The following is a 20,223-nucleotide window of genomic DNA, read 5'->3' as shown; positions in this document are numbered from 1 at the left end:
TGGCACAGTGGTTAAGAATCTGCCTGCCAATGCAGGAGACACAGGTTTGATCCCTGGTCCGGGAAGATCCCATATGCCGCGGAGCAACTAAGCCCGTGCACCACAACTACTGAGCCTGCGCTCTAGAGCCCTCAAGCCACAACTACTGAAGCCCATGCACCTAGAGCCCGCACTCCACAGTGAGAAGCCCGCACACTGCGATGAAGAGTGGCCCCCGCTCACCACAACTAGAGAAAACCTGTGCGCAGCAACACAGACCCAACGCAGCCTAAATTAATTAATTAATTAATTAATTAAATGAATTTTTTTTAATAAAAAAAAAAAAGCAAAGGGCGGACGTAGGTTGCAGACAGCCCAATTCCAACCCACGAACCAGCCGCAGCAGATGGTGTGTGCTCCTCCCAGCACTCCCACCCTGGGATCCTACTGGCCATTTTCAGGCCTCCCCAGGCTTCAGTGAGATTTTGCTTCTAAAAGCAGCACTTGTACTTTTTTGTCAGGCTACTGGAACCCCTTTTCCCCAATACGGGGAGAGACAGAATTTAAACCTCTCCCTCCTTGTCTGTCACCCCTCCTGGTCCTGGACCAACGACTGAGGTGCTGGATAGAAAAGCTCAGTCCTCTCACTTGTGTCGGGACCCTCGACTTCCACTGGGATCCACGTGAGGGCCCCCTAGTTTGCCTTCCTTCCCCTCCCTCCCCGCCTTCCCCAGTCCCTTACAGCTCCCCCAGGAGGGCTTCCTTAAAAATCCCCTACCTGTGAACCCTGTCTCTGAAGCACTGGAACTACTGACAGACGTTGTGTTCCTTCCTAAACAGCACCTTAATGAAAACCTGGCCAAACTCACGGCCAAGTTTAAGAAAGCAACAGCTGACAAACTCAGATGTCAGCACGAAGCTGAAGTGACTGCAGGCACCATCTCCCTTGCAAACCGCCTGGTGAGTGTGAGCCTCTTCAGTGGGCTTTAATTACACGAGCTGAGCTTGTCAGGTGCTGCAGAGGTGCAAAATATTAATAGATGAGCAGCTGAGTGCCACTTTGACTGGGGGGCAAATAATAAAATGCTCTGGGCTGAAGGGACTGACTCCTGAGAAAAGCGTGAATGCACACCCTGGTCTGGTCAAAGGAGATTTCCCACAGGGATGGTCGGGAGGAGGGGGCACTGGATGGATCAGGAAACTTACAAGAGGTGTGACGTGCTTACATACAAGTGCATCGGCCAGAGAGAGCGTTAAAGGACAAAGCTAGCATTCGACAGGCAAACCCTGAAGCTCTTACCTGTGGGATATTTGATAATAAGGGTGTGGACAGGATGAGGCACTGAGATAGAAGCAGAAAAGAACAAGACAGATGGTTGACCCTGAACATTGCTGACCATAACCTTGGTCTCTCCAGCAGGACAGTCATTTACACGGCCACTCAGGGCTCTAAGAGCAAGTGTTCCAAGGGCAGGAAGTAGAAGGTCCCACTCTCTTAAGGCCTGGGACCAAAAGCCAGCTCAATGTCCTTCCTCTGCGTTCTACTGGTCAAAGCAGTGACAGATCCAGGGAGAGGGAGCACAGACACCAGCTCCTGATGAGAGGAGTGTCAGGGGATGTGTAGCCTTTCTAATCCCCCATGGCTTATATTTCTCATCATGAATCAGCTAAGAGCCTGCAAAGCAGTGTCCACAGGATGTGATTTCTCTTTATCAACAGCCTTTTACAGCACCTTCCTCCCCAACGAAAGGAAGTGGAATCGATCCCTTTTCACATTTATTCCAGCCCCCATTTATATATATAACAAAGCCAGGTTTCCTAGTTCAGGGAGAAATTAGTCATAACAGTCACTGAATCGGTCGTGCTCCAGTGACAAGAGGTGAAGCCTCAGGTGTGTCTGTGCCCTTGTTTGTTGAACCTGCTGCTGCAGAGCTTTGAGATGATCGTCTTCACTGAATGGTGCGGTCTACCGACAGCTCGTCCACTAACGTGCAGGAAGCAGTCAGGACCCCCCCGCTGGCCTGTCTTCCATTCAGTTCCCTGTTTGGTTTCCAGAATTTTCGCGGCCTTTCTCTGCCCGGCTGGAGCCTTTTCTGCGTTGGTCCTCGTAGGTGGCAGGTGGAGCTCTGCTCTAGGACTCAGGACAGGTCAGCTCTGAAGCCATCCCTGCCCCCACCAACCTGGGGTGGTTGAAGTGTCAGAAGACAGGACACTTCGACTTTCTGGTCTTTATCTGTGTGACCTAAGATGACATGGGAATGGTCGGTGGGCAAGTCCCTCAGGTCTCCCAGCTCTGACATCCTAGGATGCCATCTTTCCAGGAAGAAAAAGGGATCAGTCATAGCACAGAAGCCGAGCTTCACTGAACAGCCCACCTCACAGTCCTCTGTAGACAGTGTCTATCCTCTGGGAGAGGGCGCCCCCCAACGTGGGCCCCGCAGAGTCGCACCCTGCTCTGCAGTCTTGGTGCTTTGCACACACCCTTGTTCCAGTGCATCTGACTCCGTGTCTTAATTACTACGCTAATCTCCCCACCCACTGTGAATTATTTATAGTGTAATTGATTTTATTTATTTTCACATCTCCAGCATTTGGAGGAGAAGAGAGAGGTACATGATTTTCTGCTACGTTTTGAGGACCAGACACGGTACCAAGTGATGAACACACATGGTCACACTAAATCCTCTTCACGGCCCTTCTAGGTGGGCGTATTCATCTCCACACCTCTCAAGGGCAGAGCCTGGAAGGCTGCATTCAGGACCTGTCTCTCCACAGCCCACGTAACGCAGAGCAGAGAACAGGGGCTCGTTGACTGCAGTGTTCGCTGCAGCCGGTACAAACCGCCCCCCCCCCATTGATCAGAAGGGCCACATAAATGATGTCCTGAGTCTCCGGCTGTGAAGCGTGTGCCATGCATTCTCTGTGGCTGAATCGTGGCTCTGTAGCCTGTGGTATGACGTGTCTTCTCCCCTCTCTGCTCTTTGAAATGATAGGTGGGAGGACTGGCCTCTGAAAACGTGAGGTGGACAGAAGCTGTGCAGAACTTCAAACAACAGGAAAGGAAATTATGTGGAGACATTTTACTTACTGCGGCTTTCATTTCGTACCTGGGCTTCTTTACAAAGAAATACCGGCAGAGCCTCATGGATGGGACCTGGAGACCCTACCTGAGCCAGCTGCAGGTAAGTCCAGACCGCATCTGTCCTGACACCACCAGCCTGTGGGGACCAGGGAACTCATGTGACAGTAATAACCCAAACCTCTGAGTCCCTCCTTGCGTTCTTCCCCCCACGACCGCCTGAGTATCCCCTAGTGACCGCTGAGACCCAGGAGGGAGACCTGTGCACCCATGCCCTTCCACACTGCCCTGCACTGTCCTCCACTGCCCTCCAGGCCACCTGAGCACGGCGCCTCTCCTCTTCCTGGGTCTGCATGGGAACTCCGGTCCACCGCCCCCAGGCTATCTCCTGACCCTCCTCAAAACTACAAAACCCGAGAGGCCCCAAACGCATCCTGTATCTCCCTCCAGCCTTCCTGCTCTTGTGCTGCACCGCACCTTGTTACCGGGCCCCAAAGCTCCCCCGTCTGTGTCTGTGACCCACAGACACCCTTTATGAAAGCAGCTTATCTACTTTGGTCATGTGTACTCAGTTCTCAGTGTGAGCGGGAGGACTTTACTCCCAACTCCTCCCTCTACGCTGACATGATGAAATGGGGAAATGCTAGTTCCCAACTGAAGAGGGTTCAGGTTGTGTTACATCTTGACACTTTCACAGCACTCACAGTCCTCAATGCACAAATATTCACTGAGTCTTCAGCCTGCCCTACATGCCACTGGCAGGAGGTACAGAAGACACTCAAGACCAGGATGTTGGCAGAACATAGTCCAGTGGATGAGATGAGAGTCATAAAAAGCAGCTGCCGTGAGAGTCAGCACAGAAAGTTCACCACGTACAGTAATGGTTATATTCTAGAATTCATTTGTAGGTGTTTCCTTGGAACACAAAGCCCATACTGTCTAGTGGTGGTTGGCTTAACAGATCAGCTCAAAAAATCTCATTCACCTGATGATTTGCTGAACAGTGGTTTAAAAACTGTTACAGCATTGGGAAATAAACAAAAGATAAAGCTGTTATTTATTCTCCTTGAACACTTGTGGAAAAGGAAATTTTTGAAAGGACGATCATTAGCTGAGCGAATGAAGACGAGGAGCCCAGTGGCCGCCCAGCAAGGGTTTTTCTGGCTTTGTTTGCGGCTCTTAAGAATTTTTTTTAATAATTTTTTTCTGCTTTATTGAGATATAATTGACATGTAACATTGTGTAAGTTTAAGATGTACGATGTGTTGATTTGACGCACATATATTGTGAAATGATTACCACAGTAGCTTAGTTAATACTTCCATCACCTCACACAATACGATTTCTTTTTTGTGATGAGAACATTTAAGATCTACTCTCTTAGAGACTTTCAAGTGTACAATACAGTATTAACTATAATCACCATGCTGTACATTAGAATCCCAGAACTTTTCTTATAATGAAAGTTTGCACACTTTGACCAACATCTCCCCATTTCCCCCACCCCCAGCCCCTGGCAACTACCATTCTACACTCTGTTTCTGTGAGTTTGGCTTTTTTAGATTCCACATATAAGTGAGATCATACAATATTTGTCTTTCTCTTTCTGACTTATTTCTCTTAGGATAATGCCCTCAAGGTCCATCCATGTTGTTGCAAATGGCAGGATTTCCTTCTTTCTCATGGCTCAATAATATTCCGTGGTATATGTGTCATTCACATATATACGTACATATATATATGATTCATATGTCATATATATATATATATGCACACCATGATTCTTTATCCATTAATTCGTTGAGAGACACTTAGGTTGTTTCCATAGCTTGGCTATTGTGGATAATTCTGCAACAAACATGAGGTGCAGATATCTCTTTGAGATAGTGATTTCATTTCCTTCAGATATATATCCAGAAGTAGAATTCCTGGATCATTTAGTAGTTCTATTTTTAATTTTTTTAACATCTTTATTGGTGTATAATTGCTTTACAATGGTATGTTAGTTTCTACTGTATAACAAAGTGAATCAGCTATACATGTACATATATCCCCATATCTCCTCCCTCTTGCGTCTCGCTCCCACCCTCCCTATCCCACCCCTCTAGGTGGTCACAAAGCACCGAGCTAATCTCCCTGTGCTGTGTAGCTGCTTCCCACTAGCTATCGATTTTGGTAGTATATATAAGTCCATGCCACTCTCTCACTTCGTCCCAGCTTACCCTCCACCCTCCCCGTGTCTTCAAGTCCAATCTCTACATTTGCATCTTTTTCCTGTCCTGCCCCTAGGTTCTTCATACCATTTTTTTCCTTTAGATTCCATATATATATATTAGCATATGGTATTTGTTTTTCTCTTTCTGACTTACTTCACTCTGTATGACAGACTCTAGGTCCATCCACCTCACTACAAATAACTCAATTTCATTTCTTTTTGTGGCTGAGTAATATTCCATTGTATATATGTGCCACATCTTCTTTATCCATTCATCTGTTGATGGACACTTAGGTTGCTTCCATGTCCTGGCTATTGTAAATAAGAGCTACAATGAACATTGTGGTACATGACTCTTTTTGAATTATGGTTTTCTTAGGGTATATGCCCAGTAGTGGGATTTCTGGGTCATATGGTAGTTCTATTTTTAGGTTTTGTTTTGTTTTGTTTTGTTTTTTTGCAGTACACGGGCCTCTCACTGTTGTGGCCTCTCCCGTTGTGGGGCACAGGCTCCGGACGCACAGGCTCAGCGGCCATGGCTCACTGGCCCAGCTGCTCCACGGCATGTGGGATCTTCCCAGACTGGGACATGAACCCGTGTCCCCTGCATCAGCAGGTGGACTCTCAACCACTGTGCCACCAGGGAAGCCCTATTTTTAGTTTTTTAAGGAACCTCCATACTGTTCTCCATAGTGGCTGTATCAATTTACATTCCCACCAACAGTGCAAGAGGGTCCCCTTTTCTCCACACCCTCTCCAGCATTTACTGTTTGTAGATTTTTTGATAATGGCCATTCTGACTGGTGTGAGGTGATACCTCATTGTAGTTTTGACTTGCATTTCTCTAAATATTAGTAATGTTGAGCATTCTTTCATGTGTTTGCTGGCAATCTGTATATCTTCTTTGGAGAAATGTCTGTTTAGATCTTTTGCCCAGTTTTGGATTGGGTTGTTTGTTTTTTTGATATTGAGCTACATGAGCTACCTGTATATTTTGGAGATTAATCCTTTGTCAGTTGTTTCATCTGCAAATATTTTCTCCCATTCTGAGGGTTGTTTTTCCATCTTGTTTATGGTTTCCTTTGCTGTCCAAAAGTTTTTAAGCTTCATTAGGTCCCATTTGTTTATTTTTGTTTTTATTTCCATTTCTCTAGGAGGTGGGTCAAAAAGGATCTTGCTGTGATTTATGTCATAGAGTGTTCTGCCTATGTTTTCCTCTAAGAGTTTTATAGTGTCTGGCCTTACATTTAGGTCTTTAATCCATTTTGAGTTTATTTTTGTGTATGGTGTTAGGAAGTGTTCTAATTTCATTCTTTTACATGTAGCTGTCCAGTTTTCCCAGCACCACTTATTGAAGAGGCTGTCTTTTCTCCATTGTATATTCTTGCCTCCTTTGTCAAAGATAAGGTGACCATAGGTGCATGGGTTTATCTCTAGGCTTTCTATGCTGTTCCATTGATCTATATTTCTGTTTTTGTGCCACTACCATACTGCCTTGATTACTGTAGCTTTGTAGTATAGTCTGAAGTCAGGGAACCTGATTCCTTCAGCTCCATTTTTCTTTCTCCAGATTGCTTTGACTATTCAGGTTCTTTTGTGTTTCCATACAAACTGTGAAATTTTTTGTTCTAGTTCTGTGAAAAATGCCATTGGTAGTTTGATAGGGATTGCATTGAATCTGTAGATTGCTTTTGATAGTATAGTCATTTTCACAATACTGATTCTTCCAATCCAAGAACATGGTATATCTCTCCATCTGTTTGTATCATCTTTAATTTCTTTCATCAGTGTCTTATAGTTTTCTGCATACAGGTCTTTTGTCTCCTTAGGTAGGTTTATTCCTGGGTATTTTTTGTTGTTGTTGTTGCAATGGTAAATGGGAGTGTTTCCTTAATTTCTCTTTCAGATTTTTCATCATTAGTGTATAGAAATGCCAGAGATTTCTGTGCATTAATTTTGTATCCTGCTACTTTACCAAATTCATTGATTAGCTCTAGTAGTTTTCTGGTAGCATCTTTAGGATTCTCTATGTATAGTATCATGTCATCTGCAAACAGTGACAGCTTTACTTCTTCTTTTCCCATTTGGATTCCTTTTATTTCCTTTTCTTCTCTGATTGCTGTGGCTAAAACTTCCAAAACTATGTTGAATAATAGTGGTGAGAGTGGGCAACCTTGTCTTGTTCCTGATCTTAGTGGAAATGGTTTCAGTTTTTCACCATTGAGAACAATGTTGGCTGTGGGTTTGTCATATATGGCCTTTATTATGTTGAAGTAAATTCCTTCTATGCCTACTTTCTGGAGAGTTTTTATCATAAATGGGTGTTGAATTTTGTCAAAAGCTTTTTCTGCATCTATTGAGATGATCATATGGTTTTTCTCCTTTAATTTGTTAATATGGTTTATCACATTGATTGATTTGCATATATTGAAGAATCCTTGCATTTCTGGGATAAACCCCACTTTATCATGGTGTATGATCCTTTTAGTATGCTGTTGGATTCTGTTTGCTGGTATTTTGTTGAGGATTTTTGTATCTATGTTCATCAGTGATAATGGTCTGTAGTTTTCTTTTTTGTGTGACCTCTTTGTCCAGTTTTGATATCAGGGTGATGGTGGCCTCGTAGAATGAGTTTGGGAGTGTTCCTCCCTCTGCTATATTTTGGAAGAGTTTGAGAAGGATAGATGTTAGCTCTTCTCTAAATGTATGATAGAATTCGCCTATGAATCCATTTGGTCCTGGGCTTTTGTTGGAAGATTTTTTTTTTTTTTTCAGTGCTTAGAGGGAAATTTATCATTTTATTTTATTTTATTTTTTTAAATCTCACTTTGGTATATTTTCTCAGTTTTTTTTTTTATTTTACAAATTTAATCAGTTATACATATACATATGTTCCCATATCCCCTCCCTTTTGCGTCTCCCTCCCACCCTCCCTATCCCACCCCTCCAGGCAGTCACAAAGAACCGAGCTGATCTCCCTGTGCTATGCGGCTGCTTCCCACTAGCTATCTACCTTATGTTTGGTAGTGTATATATGTCCATGCCGCTCTTTCACTTTGTCACAGCTTACCCTTCCCCTTCCCCATATCCTCAAGTCCATGCTCTAGTAGGTCTGTGTCTTTATTCCTGTCTTACTCCTATGTTCTTGATGACATTTTTTTTTTCTTAAATTCCATATATATGTGTCAGCATACGGTATTTGTCTTTCTCTTTCTGACTTACTTCACTCTGTATGACAGACTCTAGGTCTATCCACCTCAGTACAAATAGCTCAGTTTCGTTTCTTTTTATGGCTGAGTAATATTCCATTGTATATATGTGCCACATCTTCTTTATCCATTCATCCAATGATGGACACTTAGGTTGTTTCCATCTCCGGGCTATTGTGAATAGAGCTGCAATGAACATTTTGGTACATGTCTCTTTTTGAATTATGGTTTTCTCAGGGTATATGCCTAGTAGTGGGATTGCTGGGTCATATGGTAGCTCTATTTTTAGTTTTTTTTAGTTTTTTTTTTTTTTTTTTTTTTTTTTTTTTTTTGCGGTATGCGGGCCTCTCACTGCTGTGGCCTCCCCCGTTGCGGAGCACAGGCTCCGGACGCGCAGGCTCCGGACGCGCAGGCTCAGCGGCCACGGCTCACGGGCCCAGCCGCTCCGCGGCATATGGGATCCTCCCAGACCGGGGCACGAACCCGTATCCCCTGCATCGGCAGGCGGACTCTCAACCACTTGCGCCACCAGGGAGGCCCTATTTTTAGTTTTTTAAGGAAGCTCCATACTGTTCTCCATAGCAGCTGTACCAATTCACATTCCCACCAGCAGTGCAAGAGTGTTCCCTTTTCTCCACACCCTCTCCAGCATTTATTGTTTCTAGATTTTTTGATGATGGCCATTCTGACTGGTGTGAGATGATATCTCATTGTAGTTTTGATTTGCATTTCTCTAATGAGTAAAGATGTTGAGCATCCTTTCATGTGTTTGTTGGCTGTCTGTATATCTTCTGTGGAGAAATGTCTATTTAGGTCTTCTGCCCATTTTTGGATTGGGTTGTTTGTTTTTTTGCTATTGAGCTGCATGAGCTGCTTATAAATTTTGGAGATTAATCCTTTGTCAGTTGCTTCATTTGCAAATATTTTCTCCCATTCTGAGGGTTGTCTTTTGGTCTTGTTTATGGTTTCCTTTGCTGTGCAAAAGCTTTTAAGTTTCATTAGGTCCCATGTGTTTATTTTTTTTTTTTTTTTTTTTTTTTTTATTTTTTTTACGGTACGCGGGCCTCTCACCGCTGTGGCCTCTCCCGTTGCGGAGCACAGGCTCCGGACGCGCAGGCTCAGCAGCCATGGCTCACGGGCCCAGCCGCTCCGCGGCACGTGGGATCTTCCCGGACCGGGGCACGAACCCATGTCCCCTGCATCGGCAGGCGGACTCTCAACCACTGCGCCACCAGGGAAGCCCCTCATGTGTTTATTTTTGTCTTTATTTCCATTTCTCTAGGAGGTGGGTCAAAAAGGATCTTGCTGTGATTTATGTCATAGAGTGTTCTGCCTATGTTTTCCTCTAGGAGTTTGATAGTGTCTGGCCTTACATTTAGGTCTTTAATCCATTTTGAGCTAATTTTTGTGTATGGTGTTAGGGAGTGATCTAATCTCATACTTTTACATGTCCCTGTCCAGTTTTCCCAGCACCACTTATTGAAGAGACTGTCCTTTCTCCACTGTACATTCCTGCCTCCTTTATCAAAGATTAGGTGACCATATGTCCGTGGGTTTATCTCTGGGCTTTCTATCCTGTTCCATTGATCTATCTTTCTGTTTTTGTGCCAGTACCATACTGTCTTGATTACTGTAGCCTTGTAGTATAGTCTGAAGTCAGGGAGCCTGATTCCTCCAGCTCCATTTTTCGTTCTCAAGATTGCTTTGGCTATTCGGGGTCTTTTGTGTTTCCATACAAATTGTGAAATTTTTTGTTCTAGTTCTGTGAAAAATGCCATTGGTAGTTTGATAGGGATTGCATTGAATCTGTATATTGCTTTGGGTAGTAGAGTCATTTTCACAATGTTGATTCTTCCAATCCAAGAACATGGTACATCTCTCCATCTATTTGTATCATCTTTAATTTCTTTCATCAGTGTCTTATAATTTTCTGCATACAGGTCTTTTGTCTCCTTAGGTAGGTTTATTCCTAGATATTTTATTCTTTTTGTTGCAATGGTAAATGGGAGTGTTTCCTTGATTTCACTTTCAGATTTTTCATCATTAGTATATAGGAATGCCAGAGATTTCTGTGCATTAATTTTGTATCCTGCAACTTTACCAAATTCATTGATTAACTCTAGTAGTTTTCTGGTGGCATCTTTAGGATTCTCTATGTATAGTAGTATCATGTCATCTGCAAACAGTGACAGCTTTACTTCTTCTTTTCCCATTTGGATTCCTTTTATTTCCTTTTCTTCTCTGATTGCTGTGGCTAAAACTTCCAAAACTATGTTGAATAAGAGTGGTGAGAGTGGGCAACCTTGTCTTGTTCCTGATCTTAGTGGAAATGGTTTCAATTTTTCACCATTGAGGACGATGCTGGCTGTGGGTTTGTCATATATGGCCTTTATTATGTTGAGGAAAGTTCCCTCTATGCCTACTTTCTGCAGGGTTTTTATCATAAATGGGTGTTGAATTTTGTCAAAAGCTTTCTCTGCATCTATTGAGATGATCATATGGTTTTTCTCCTTCAGTTTGTTAATATGGTGTATCACGTTGATTGATTTGCGTATATTGAAGAATCCTTGCATTCCTGGAATAAACCCCACTTGATCATGGTGTATGATCCTTTTAATGTGCTGTTGGATTCTGTTTGCTAGTATTTTGTTGAGGATTTTTGCATCTATGTTCATCAGTGATATTGGCCTGTAGTTTTCTTTCTTTGTGACATCCTTGTCTGGTTTTGGTATCAAGGTGATGGTGGCCTCGTAGAATGAGTTTGGGAGTGTTCCTCCCTCTGCTATATTTTGGAAGAGTTTGAGAAGGATAGGTGTTAGCTCTTCTCTAAATGCTTGATAGAATTCGCCTGTGAAGCCATCTGGTCCTGGGCTTTTGTTTGTTGGAAGATTTTTGATCACAGTTTCAATTTCAGTGCTTGTGATTGGTCTGTTCATATTTTCTATTTCTTCCTGATTCAGTCTTGGTAGGTTGTGCATTTCTAAGAATTTGTCCATTTCTTCCAGATTATCCATTTTATTGGCATAGAGTTGCTTATAGTAATCTCTCATGATCTTTTGTATTTCTGCAGTGTCAGTTGTTACTTCTCCTTTTTCATTTCTAATTCTATTGATTTGAGTCTTCTCCCTTTTTTTCTTGATGAGTCTGGCTAATGGTTTATCAATTTTGTTTATCTTCTCAAAGAACCAGCTTTTAGTTTTATTGATCTTTGCTATCGTTTCCTTCATTTCTTTTTCATTTATTTCTGATCTGATTTTTATGATTTCTTTCCTTCTGCTAACTTTGGGATGTTTTTGTTCTTCTTTCTCTAATTGCTTTAGGTGCAAGGTTAGGTTGTTTATTCGAGATGTTTCCTGTTTCTTAAGGTGGGATTGTATTGCCATAAACTTCCCTCTTAGAACTGCTTTTGCTGCATCCCATAGGTTTTGGGTCGTCGTGTCTCCATTGTCATTTGTTTCTAGGTATTTTTTAATTTCCTCTTTGATTTCTTCAGTGATCACTTCGTTATTAAGTAGTGTATTGTTTAGCCTCCATGTGTTTGTATGTTTTACAGCTCTTTTCCTGTAATTGATATCTAGTCTCATAGCATTGTGGTCGGAAAAGATACTTGATACAATTTCAATTTTCTTAAATTTACCAAGGCTTGATTTGTGACCCAAGATATGATCTATCCTGGAGAATGTTCCATGAGCACTTGAGAAAAATGTGTATTCTGTTGTTTTTGGATGAAATGTCCTATAAATATCAATTAAGTCCATCTTGTTTAATGTATCATTTAAAGCTTGTGTTTCCTTATTTATTTTCATTTTGGATGACCTGTCCATTGGTGAAAGTGGGGTGTTAAAGTCCCCTACTATGATTGTGTTACTGTCGATTTCTCCTTTTATGGCTGTTAATATTTCCCTTATGTATTGAGGTGCTCCTATGTTTGGTGCATAAATATTTACAATTGTTATATCTTCTTCTTGGATTGATCCCTTGATCATTATGTAGTGTCCTTCTTTGTCTCTTCTAGTAGTCTTTATTTTAAAGTCTATTTTGTCTGATATGAGAATTGCTACTCCAGCTTTCTTTTGGTTTCCATTTGCATGGAATATCTTTTTCCATCCCCTTACTTTCAGTCTGTATGTGTCTCTAGGTCTGAAGTGGGTCTCTTGTAGACAGCATATATATGGGTCTTGTTTTTGTATCCATTCAGCCAGTCTGTGTCTTTTGGTGGGAGCATTTAGTCCATTTACATTTAAGGTAATTATTGATATGTATGTTCCTATTCCCATTTTCTTAATTGTTTTGGGTTCGTTATTGTAGGTCTTTTCCTTCTCTTGTGTTTCTTGCCTAGAGAAGTTCCTTTAGCATTTGTTGTAAAGCTGGTTTGGTGGTGCTGAACTCTCTCAGCTTTTGCTTGTCCGTAAACGTTTTAATTTCTCCATCAAATCTGAATGAGATCCTTGCTGGGTAGAGTAATCTTGGTTGCAGGTTTTTCTCCTTCATCACTTTAATTATGTCCTGCCACTCCCTTCTGGCTTGTAGAGTTTCTGCTGAGAGATCAGCTGTTATCCTGATGGGGATTTCCTTGTGTGTTATTTGTTTTTTTTCCCTTGCTGCTTTTAATATGATTTCTTTGTGTTTAATTTTTGACAGTTTGATTAATATGTGTCTTGGTGTATTTCTCCTTGGATTTATTCTGTATGGGACTCTCTGTGCCTCCTGGACTTGATTAACTATTTCCTTTCCCATATTAGGGAAGTTTTCAACTATAATCTCTTCAAATATTTTCTCAGTCCCTTTCTTTTTCTCTTCTTCTTCTGGAACCCCTATAATTCGAATGTTGGTGCGTTTAATGTTGTCCCAGAGGTCTCTGAGACTGTCCTCTGTTCTTTTCATTCTTTTTTCTTTATTTTGCTGTGCAGCAGTTATTTCCACTATTTTATCTTCCACCTCACTTATCCGTTCTTCTGCCTCAGTTATTCTGCTATTGATCCCATCTAGAGTATTTTTTATTTCATGTATTGTGTTTTTAATCGATGCTTGATTCGTCTTTAGTTCTTCTAGGTCCTTGTTAACTGTTTCTTGCATTTTGTCTATTCTATTTCCAAGATTTTGGATCATCTTTACCATCATTATTCTGAATTCTTTTTCAGATAGACTGCCTATTACCTCTTCATTTGTTAGGTCTGGTGGGTTTTTATCTTGCTCCTTCTCCTGCTGTGTGTTTTTCTGTCTTCTCATTTTGCTTATGTTACTGTGTTTGGGGTCTCCTCTTTGCAGGCTGCAGGTTCGTAGTTCCCGTTGTTTTTGGTGTCTGTCCCCAGTGGCTAAGGTTGGTTTAGTGGGTTGTGTAGGCTTCTTGGTGGAGGGCACTACTGCCTGTGTTCTGGTGGATGAGGCTGGATCTTGTCTTTCTGGTGGGCAGGTCCACGTCTGGTGGTGTGTTTTGGGGTGTTTGCGGACTTTTTATGATTTGAGGCAGCCTCTCTGCTAATGGGTGGCGTTGTGTTCCTGTCTTGCTAGTTGTTTGGCATAGGGTGTCCAGCACTGTAGCTTGCTGGTCGTTGAGTGAAGCTGGGTGCTGGTGTTGAGATGGAGATCTCTGGAAGATTTTCGCCGTTTGATATTATGTGGAGCTGGGAGGTCTCTTGTGGACCAGTGTCCTGAAGTTCGCTCTCCCACCTCAGAGGCACAGCACTGACTCCTGGCTCCTCAATTTGGGATGATTTGTTGTCTATTTCTGTATTCCACAGATGCAGGGTACATCAAGTTGATTGTGGAGCTTTAATCCGCTGCTTCTGAGGCTGCTGGGAGAGGTTTCCCTTTCTCTTCTTTGTTCTCACAGCTCCTCGGTCTCAGCTTTGGATTTGGCCCCGCCTCTGCGTGTAGGTCGCTGGAGGGCGTCTGTTCTTCGCTCAGACAGGACAGGGTTAAAGGAGCAGCCTCTTCGGGGACTCTGGCTCACTCAGGCCGGGCGGGAGGGAGGGGCACGGAGTGCGGGGCGAGCCTGCAGCGGCAGAGGTCGGCGTGACGTTGCAGCAGCCCGAGGTGCGCCGTGCGTTCTCCCAGGGAAGCCGCTCCTGGATCCCAGGACCCCAGCAGTGGCAGGCTGCACAGTCTCCCAGAAGGGCGGTGTGGACAGTGACCTGAGCTCGCACACAGGCTTCTTGGCGGCGGCAGCAGCAGCCCCAGCGTCCCACGCCCATCTCTGGGCTCCGTGCTTTCAGCCGCGACTCGCGCCCGTCTCTGGAGCTCCTTTACGTGGCACTCTTAATCCCCTCTCCTCGCGCACCAGGAAACCAAGAGGGAAGAAAAAGTCTCCTGCCTCTTCGGCAGCTCCAGTGTTTTCCCGGATTCCCTCCCGGCTAGCTGTGGCACATTAGCCCCCTTCAGGCTGAGTTCTCGCCGCCAGCCCCAGTCCTCTCGCTGCGCTCTGACCGAAGCCCGAGCCTCAGCTCCAGCACCGCCCGCCCCGGCGGGGGAGCAGACAAGCCTCTCGGGCTGGTGAGTGCCGCTTGGCACCGCTCCTCTGTGCGGGAATCTCTCCGCTTTGCCCTACCCAGGTATGTGGGGAGTTTCTTGCCTTTTGGGAGGTCTGGGGTCTTCTGCCAGCGTTCAGTAGGTGTTCTGTAGGAGTTGTTCCACGTGTAGCTGTATTTCTGGTGTATCCGTGGGGAGGAAGGTGATCTCCGCGTCTTACTCTTCCGCCATCTTACCCGGAAGTCCTTGTTGGAAGATTTTTAATCACAGTTTCAATTTTAGTGCTTGTGACTGGTCTGTTTATATTTTCTATTTCTTCCTGGTTCAGTCTTGGGAGGTTATGCCTTTCTAAGAATTTGTCCATTTCTTCCAGGTTGTCCATTTTATTGGCATATACTTACTTGTAGTAATCTCTCATGATCCTTTGTATTTCTGCAGTGTCAGTTGTTACTTCTCCTTTTTCATTTCTAATTCTATTGATTTGAGTCTTCTCTCTTTCTTTCTTGCTGAATCTGGCTAGTATTTTTATCAATTTTGTTTATCTTCTCAAAGAACCAGCTTTTAGTTTTATTGATCTTAGCTATTGTTTCCTTCATTTCTTTTTCATTTATTTCTGATCTGATCTTTATGATTTCTTTCCTTCTGCTAACTTTGGGGTTTTTTGCGTCTTCTTTCTCTAATTGCTTTAGGTGTAAGGTCAGGTTGTTTATTTGAGATGTTTCTTATTTCTCGAGGTAGGATTATATTGCTATAAACTTCCCTCTTAGGACTGCTTTTTTGCTGCATCCCATAGGTTTTGGGTCATCGTGTTTTCATTGTCATTTGTTTCCAGGCATTTTTTGATTTCCTCTTTGATTTCTTCAATGATCTCTTGGTTATTTAGTAGCATATTGTTTAGCCTCCATGTGTTTGTATTTTTTACAGTATTTTTCCTGTAATTTAATCTAGTCTCATAGCATTGTGGTCAGAAAAGATACTTGATACGATTTCAATTTTCTTAAATTTACCAAGGTGTGATTTGTGACCCATCTTAAGATACTTAAGCATTTTTATGCCACAGACCCCTTTGGCAGTCTGGTAACACCTATGGAATCCTTCTCACAGTAATGTTTTTTAGTGCATAAAGTAGAATGCATATGATTACAAAGGAAAACAATTCTATTGAAATACATTTCTGATCCCAGGATAAGAACCTCCAGTGGCTGGTTTCCCTTTTGAGGTTTGCTCGAACATATAGCACTGGCCATTCGTACCCTTAGCAGGTGTAATAAAAGGGAAAGGAGGTAGTCTGGAGAGGTTTTCCTGAGATAACTGGGAAGACAAACTGCAGAGAAGAGAAAGATGGAGAGGTTAAAGGGCATATGTGTGGACCTCGAAAGCATTCTAAGTGAAAGCAGCCAGACACAAAAGGTCACGTATTGTATGATTCCATTTATGTGAAACATCCAGAATAGGTAAATCCGTATAGGCAGAAAGCAGATTAGAGACTCCTAAGAGCTGGGGGTAGCAGGGAATAGGGAGTGACTGCTGATAGACTTGGGGCTTCCTTTTGGGGTGAAGAAAATGTTTTGGAACGAGATAGAGCTGATGGTTGCACATCGTGAACGTACTAAATACCATTGACTTGTGCACTCTAAAATGGTTAGGGAATGTGAATGTTACCCCAGTTTTTTAAAAAGTATATGTGTTTCCAATGAAAACAGTTACTTGGAGAAGAATTAAATGAGCTGAGAGAGGTCAACGAGAAGAAAAGGAACGGTTCCCAGGGGGGACAGAGACCAAGGGGAGACATTCCCAGGCCTGGTGGTTTATTCCTGGGCCTCCCAGTGTGGGGAGAAGTCCTCAAGCAGCCCTTCCAGGGGGTGGGGTTGTCCATGGCAAGGGGAAGGGGAGCGTTTGCAGTCCTTTGCAAGCTGGGCATCAGCAGCAAGTGGTGATGCTGAGAGGAGAGGGTGGTCAGTACGGGCTGGTGTGGGCCTGGTCTGTGAAGCATAGAAATGTAGCAGGAAGTGACCCTGCTAACATGGGTAAGGGCGATGGAGGCTGTTGATTAAGATACAAATGATTTATGGTAACATTTGACTTGGGTGAATATACTGAAGAACAGAGGATGACATGAGCAGAATTTCTGCTGCTGTTCATCCATCAAGAGAAAAAAGACTATCAGGACGTTAAGAAAACCTGCTTCCAGGAATAATGACACAGCCAGGAAAGTGCTCCTCAGGGGGATTTTGGTCTTGCTTTTAGAAGAGTTCTGTCCTTTGGGTGAGCTGCAGACCCCACCCCCATCTGAGAGCGCATGCTTCTGTTCTGAGCGTGTGTGGCCTTTCTTCACCACCAGGTTCCCATCCCAGTGACCCCCAACCTAGATCCCCTGAGGATGCTGATGGATGATGCCGACGTGGCTGCCTGGCAGAACAAGGGCCTCCCTGCAGACCGCATGTCCACGGAGAATGCCACCATCCTCCTCAGCTGCGAGCGCTGGCCACTCATGGTGGACCCTCAGCTACAAGGCATCAAATGGATCAAGAACAAGTATGGCGAGGACCTCCGGGTCACCCAGATTGGCCAGAAGGGGTAGGTGGCTGTGCACAAAAGTTCCCACCTTGCCATTTATGCAGAGGGAAAAAATGTGATGAGCAGGTTTTAAGCCGCTGTGGATTGTTTCTACCCTCCTGGTTCCTCCAGGAGTTTTCTCCTGTTTGTCCTCTCGCTTTAGGAAATGTCTCGGTGAGAGATGCTTGGGTACTGAGTCTCTGATTTTCTTTCTTTTTCATATTTTTATCTTTATTTTTATCGGAGTACAGTTGGTTTTACAATGTTGTGTTAGTTTCTGCTGTACAGCAAAGTGGATCAGCAAAGTGGATACGTATCTCCACCTTTTTTAAGATTCTTTTCCCATATAGATCATTACAGAGTATTGAGTAGAGTTCCCTGTGCTATACTGTAGGTCCTTATTGTTATCTATTTTATATACAGTAGTGGGTACATGTCAATCCCAATCTCCCAATTTGTCCCTCCCCACTTTCCCCTCTGGTAACTATAAGTTTATTTTCTACATTTGTGACTCTATTTCTGTTTGGTAAATAAGTTCATTTGTACCATTTTTTTAGATCCCACATATAAGCGATATCATATGATATTTGTCTTTCTCTGTCCAACTTGCTTCACTCAGTATGACATGTGCTTTTCTTTCTCGTTAGAAATCATAAGCATCAGCCTCCCGACTCATTCCTGAGTCCTTCCTCCACCAGCCCAGGGGTTCACCCTCCCATCTCCCCTGGAATACTTCCTGCTTCCCAAGCATCCTATTCCATTGTCAGACAGCTCTGTGTTTTACAGTCTTTCTCACATTTAGTCAAAAACTGCCTCTCTTAGCTCTCTTCTACCCTTTGTTCCTACCTGTGCCCCAGAACCACAGAGAACAAATGTAAAGCCTCTCTCTCCTGAGGAACGATGGGACATTTGCAGTGGGGTGCTTAGCAGCTGAGATAGTTATGGAACCTTCAGAACCCTTTGCACCTGCCATGTGGCTTTATCTGTACATGGTGGGGGAGTTACTGCACACGTCAAGGGACATGAACAACAGGGAGAATGTCTGACCAGCACCCACCGCACTTTATGGGCCTCAGCTCCTCTCCCCCCACTGCATCATTCACTCTGTTATAACTTAGCTTTGTAGTTTCAGTTCTCAATTCTTGTTCTGTGTCTCTAGGAGACATGAGAAAAATAGGACGGGGCAATGAGCGGGAGGGAGAGGGCCAGAGATCACTTATTAGGTGGTCGATATGTATTGGTCTTGGTGTTAGGAGCTTTACCTCAAATGCTTTTTAATCCACACGACCAATGAAGTTAGTGTTATTGGTACCATTTTCTCATTTGAGGAAATAGAGTTTCACACAAGTTAAGTAATTTCCCCAGGAGTACACAGTTTTAAAGGCAATGGATATTTGCACACCCATGTTCAAAGCAGCGTTATTCACAATAGCCAAATGGTAGAAGGTAATCCAAGTGACCATCAGCAGATGAATGGATAAACAGAATGTGGTGTATCAATACAATGAAATATTATTCAGCCTTGAAAAGGAAGGAAATTCTGTCCTACGCTACAGCATGGGCGAACCTTGAGATGAATATGCCAAGTAAATAAGCCAGTCATAAAAGGACAACTACTGTACAGTTCCATTTACATAAGGTCCCTAGAGTAGTCAAATTCATAGAGACAGAAAGTAGAATGGTGCTCGCAGGGGCTGTGGTAGACAATAGTCTACCACAATTTTAAAATAATTAGTTAAAATTTTTAAAAATTAATGGAGGCAATATTGGAACCAAGGTGATCTTCACTTAGAAGCCCACGTTTATCCACTCTTAACATACAACCACCAGCATGAGGCTTGCTGCCCTGGCCACATGTCCCAAATATGCTTGTCCAGGGGTCCAGACCACCCACGGTTGTTTAAATCAAACATGCGATGTTCAGAAAATAGTTAAATCACATGTTGAATACCCGGATCGATCCTTTCTTACAGAGAGGGTAGGTGAGAAATGAATGCCAAGGTAGGACACAAAGTAGTTTTATCTGTGTCATCAGTCATGGTAATCTAATCCTGGCCTTCCCTTCAAACTTTGACTAAAATATTCCTCTCTAATTGACAAATAACTGCATTTTAGACCCAAGTATTTGTTCTTTTTGCTCATTCTTATATCCATAGAACTGAAAATAGTGCCTGACATATAGTAATTAATTCTCTGTTCATGTCCCTTGACTACTGTTCTATTGGGTGATTTTCTAGATTTGTTGTGTATTATTTGAATACAAATATTACATTATAGATAGTATGGGTTAAGACTGTTAAGTGTAGTCTCCCTTCATCAGTGAATGGAAAAGTGTTCAAGGGTGTCATTTGCCTTTTAATTTTGTGAGGTCTGACATAGTACAACTTTTTATTTTTGATCAGATATGTCACATTTCTTCTATAAATCATGTTTAGAAAATTCTTTTTCCTGTCCAGAAATTATATAAATATTCATATAGAAGATTTTTTAGGGTTTTTTATGGTTTTCTTTTTACACTAAAATCCAATCACCTGAAATATATTTTCAGGTACTATATAAGGTACAGACCTAATTTTCACTTTTCAAGTGGTTAGCCATTGTTCCAATACCGTTTATTAAATTCTCCACCCTTTCTCTGATTAATTAGAGATGACATTTTACTCTGTATTAAAATATTTTATTAGCTTTTATTCTTTTCTATTTATACAATACTATAC

At 42.9% G+C, this 20,223-nt stretch overlaps 1 protein-coding gene across 2 annotated transcripts in view; it reads left to right on the top strand.

Moving 5' to 3' along the window:
- DNAH9 (dynein axonemal heavy chain 9) overlaps positions 1–20,223 on the top strand; it is a 314,223-nt gene that overhangs the window by 233,840 nt on the left and 60,160 nt on the right. For both annotated transcript variants that reach the window (XM_060082642.1, XM_060082641.1), the window contains exons 51-53: positions 820–939; positions 2,973–3,161; positions 17,292–17,527. In XM_060082642.1, the coding sequence (XP_059938625.1) occupies positions 820–939; positions 2,973–3,161; positions 17,292–17,527 (545 nt within the window). The remainder of the gene's footprint in view (positions 1–819; positions 940–2,972; positions 3,162–17,291; positions 17,528–20,223) is intronic.

The sequence above is a fragment of the Mesoplodon densirostris genome, chromosome 18 (assembly GCF_025265405.1).
Source record: "Mesoplodon densirostris isolate mMesDen1 chromosome 18, mMesDen1 primary haplotype, whole genome shotgun sequence".
In the NCBI taxonomy this organism is placed as follows: Eukaryota; Metazoa; Chordata; class Mammalia; order Artiodactyla; family Ziphiidae; genus Mesoplodon; species Mesoplodon densirostris.
The sequence above is the reverse complement of the archived record's forward strand: the minus strand, read 5'-3'. Positions and strand labels throughout refer to the sequence as shown.